Source organism: Galeopterus variegatus, unplaced genomic scaffold (assembly GCF_000696425.1).
Source record: "Galeopterus variegatus unplaced genomic scaffold, G_variegatus-3.0.2 Scaffold1119, whole genome shotgun sequence".
NCBI classification, from domain to species: domain Eukaryota; kingdom Metazoa; phylum Chordata; class Mammalia; order Dermoptera; family Cynocephalidae; genus Galeopterus; species Galeopterus variegatus.
In genome coordinates, this window is record NW_007727230.1 from 278,192 (window position 1) to 282,263 (window position 4,072).

At 35.1% G+C, this 4,072-nt stretch overlaps 1 protein-coding gene across 1 annotated transcript in view; it reads left to right on the top strand.

Moving 5' to 3' along the window:
* The window catches only part of KMT2A (lysine (K)-specific methyltransferase 2A), an 82,801-nt gene that overhangs the window by 44,917 nt on the left and 33,812 nt on the right, over positions 1–4,072 (top strand). Inside the window, exons 13-17 of the mRNA XM_008574936.1 lie at positions 795–941; positions 1,365–1,460; positions 1,707–1,827; positions 2,715–2,837; positions 3,266–3,450. Of these exons, the coding sequence (XP_008573158.1) occupies positions 795–941; positions 1,365–1,460; positions 1,707–1,827; positions 2,715–2,837; positions 3,266–3,450 (672 nt within the window). The remainder of the gene's footprint in view (positions 1–794; positions 942–1,364; positions 1,461–1,706; positions 1,828–2,714; positions 2,838–3,265; positions 3,451–4,072) is intronic.

The window sequence follows — 4,072 nt, forward strand, 5'->3', positions numbered from 1 at the left end:
TACCTTTTTTTCTAAAACTTTGAGAGCAAGTTACAGACATAACCTTTGTCTTTAAATATTTTAATATTTCCTAAAATCGAGGACATTCTCTTACATAACCATGGTATAATTATCAAAATTAGGAAATTAACATTGGTACATTACTATTTTCTAAATCTGTAGACCTTATTTAGGTTTGACCAGTTGTCTCAATAATTTCTTTACGGAAAAGGAAAATTCTGAGTTGTCTTCACTAGTATTTTTGAAAATTTTTTATCAATATGAAAGTAACATATTTCTAAAATTAGATATGGAAAGGACAAACCAGAGCTTTAGTTGTTTAGCATACTATAGAAAACCTTTAAAGCCCTACCTGTTTCTCCCTACCCCACTCCTTCATATTCCCACAGCTCTTTGTTTATACCCCTCTTATGGCACTTAGCTTGTCCCATTAAATCTTGGATTACATTTATATTTTTACTTTATAATTCTACGGTTATTACCACTTTAGTCCCCTGAATTTCCTGCAGTGCCCAGTAGTGTGTTTTTTACATAATGATTGCTTAATCAATATATATATTGAGTTAGTGGTATGTCAGTAGACTCCTAAAACCCAAAGTATGTAAGTCGGATATTTCTTTATACACACCTGCAGTGCCCAGTAGTGTGTTTTTTACATAATGATTGCTTAATCAATATATATATTGAGTCCTAGTGGTATGTCAGTAGACTCCTAAAACCCAAAGTATGTAAGTCGGATATTTCTTTATACACATTATTTGACATACTTTTATGTACCCGTCTTCCTACTGTAGTTTGTGTATTGCCAAGTGTGTTGTGAGCCCTTCCACAAGTTTTGTTTAGAGGAGAACGAGCGCCCTCTGGAGGACCAGCTGGAAAATTGGTGTTGTCGTCGCTGCAAGTTCTGTCATGTTTGTGGAAGGCAGCATCAGGCTACAAAGGTACAAAACTAAGTAATAGAACTACTTAGAGTATTACTCTCTATCTCCATTTCTGCCTTCTAATTTAGCATTTTGAATCTATATTCTTTTCTCTTTTGACTTAGTCTGTTTTGACTGTTTAATTGGGTATAATCAATTGCCTATTTTTGTATTTTAATTTTGTGAATACAGCAAAAAACAAGACATTGGCTAAAATTCCAAAAATAAGTCAAATGTACCTGATAAGAATATTCATCACTGATGCCTGTGGCAGGGAATAAATCCCTTTGCTTTAATTAGGAGTAAATAATGTATGGGGAAATATAAACTATTATAATAGTGTGCTATACTTACTTGAGAATGAATATGAAATGGGGTATTAAGTAATAGGTGTTTAGTGAAGGTGATGTAATGCCCACCTTTTGCCATTATATTTTCTTACAGCAACTGCTGGAATGTAATAAGTGCCGAAACAGCTATCACCCTGAGTGCCTGGGACCAAACTACCCCACCAAACCCACAAAGAAAAAGAAAGTTTGGGTGAGTACAGATGTTATGCTGTTTCAAAGAGAATTGACATGGGACTGTTGGGCTTGCATAACTTGCAGTAGGAATATTGTTGCTTGAGGATGTCAGCATAACAACTTTTTTGCCTCATTAGGTAAATGAAAGGTCATCCCAGTAAAGAAATCTAACCTAGAAATGGATTGTATTTGAGATATTTTTAAATAAGAAAAGATATTAAAAATAAGAAGTGCTTACCGAATTTCTTTTCTTTCTTTCCAGATCTGTACTAAGTGTGTTCGCTGCAAGAGCTGTGGATCCACAACTCCAGGCAAAGGGTGGGATGCACAGTGGTCTCACGATTTCTCGCTCTGCCATGATTGTGCCAAACTCTTTGCTAAAGGTAGCCAAACAAGCCAGTTTTGTCAACTTTTATAGGTTGTACTTGGTGGAATGAAATAAAAAGTTTTATGCACTGTGTCAAGGACACCATTTAGACACAATTGCTAAGTTCCTGTTCCTGCTCTTTCCTTTGCACAGAGAATTTAGCAATTAGAAATGTTTTGTTAGCTTGTATGGGAAGAATTAAGGCGACTTTTTATTATAGTAATCCACAGAGAAATGCTCTAAGCCAGTATTTTCCAAAGTGTGATTGTTTCAGAAATGTCTTTAGTTGGTACTCAAACATTTTATTTTAATACTTATATTAGAAAAAATTTTAACGAATACATTAAATCTGTTATTTTACTAAATTAGGGTAATGGTGATATAAAGGTCACTATTAAAGTTAATCAAAATAAACATCAATTTCAAGAAGTCTATTAAGTAAAAAACAATAGAGGGAATACATGGATAAAGCAAATTTATGAAGGTTGTACATAGTACTGAATTTTAGGAACTGCTCTAAGCTCTAACGTAAAAGCACTAGGAAAAAGGGAAAGCTTAAATTAACTGTTTTTTACTCCCATATTGCTACCTCTTCTTAAAAATGTAAATATTTCTTTCAAATGTTTAAGAGATAAAACTTCTCTCTTCCATTCTTTTTCTATTTTTTAAAATCTACCTCATGACCTTTATAAATGAGTCTAAAGAAGAGAACTAGTGGCATAAATGAAGCTTTTCTGTGAGTAACTCAGAATAATCTTGACACTTTGCAGATGTGTGAACATTCCATAATAGAATGTGCTGGCACTCATAAATGATTCCAGAAGAATAAAGATTTTCAATTAGGCTGGCATATGTAACTCAAGGGCCTTAAAAGCATTCGTGCAAACTTTGCTTTGCTTTCAGGAAACTTCTGCCCTCTCTGTGATAAGTGTTATGATGATGATGACTATGAGAGTAAGATGATGCAATGTGGGAAGTGTGATCGCTGGGTCCATTCCAAATGTGAGAATCTTTCAGGTACAGAAGGTTGGAGTCTTTTTATTACAGTTTCCTTCTTTCTAGGTACTACTGCATTTACAACCCCCAGAGCACTATAAACCTAAAATTATGGTAGTGTTGTTATTTGAAGTCTTTTTATTTATTTTTTTGGTCTCTAGAATAAGCAACATTTGTTTTGAGTTTATGCTTGTTTATTTTGAACACATCCCTTTAAGGTATGTGTTTGCTGTCCTTTGTGGGTACCGTATACTATTGGCTTTCTAATAACCAAATCCCTTAACTAATAATGTCCCTTTGAAGGTCAGTGTGTGTGATATCCTAGGAGATATTAGAATCTTAATGCAGTTCCTAACATTCACCTTTATAGTAAGTTCAGTGGAATAGTTTCCTCTTCTACCTCTCTCTACTGTTCAGAGAACCTCATTGTAGGTTTTTGTTTTCCTGCATCTTCCTAGATGAGATGTATGAGATTCTATCTAATCTGCCAGAAAGTGTGGCCTACACTTGTGTGAACTGTACTGAGCGGCACCCTGCAGAGTGGCGACTGGCCCTTGAAAAAGAGCTACAGATTTCTCTGAAGCAAGTTCTGACAGCCTTGTTGAATTCACGGACTACCAGCCATTTGCTACGCTACCGGCAGGTAGGTCCAAGTCTCATTTTGTTTTCTGAGAGCTTGTTCTTAGTGGTTTTTACCTAATAATGGAATGGGGTTTTTTTGTTGTTTGGCTTCATTCTTTGGTTAGTTTTATAGAATTACTTTGTTTTAGGCATAACCATTAGGAAAATTTTTAGAGCCAAGAGTAGGACCTTCTTCGGAGTAAGAAATAGGAAGGGACCATAACTTCAAATTCCTTGTTGTTATAATAACAAATTTGGACTTTATACTCTGAAGGTGATGGGGAGCCAATGAAAGGCTTCACCCAAGAGAGTAACCTGATCAGAGTTGCTTTTTAGAAAAAAAAATTTATTCTCACTGGAGTGGAAAGGAAGGATGGGAGAGGCTTGAGCCTAGAGGCAGGAGCAGTAGTTAAGAGGCAGTTTAGTAATCAATTTGAAAAGCACTACTTTCTGTCCATATAAGTTGTGAACTATATACATCTATGGAGTAGTCATTGGGAACACAAGGTATAATGTTGGAAGAACCACATGGATAACTTTAACTTGGAGCTAGGCTGCTTTTTATCTTTTAATAAAGGGCCATTTTAAAAAAAAATAGGAAAATTAACTGCTTTCCATGTTGTATGCAAAAGGAACTGGTCACA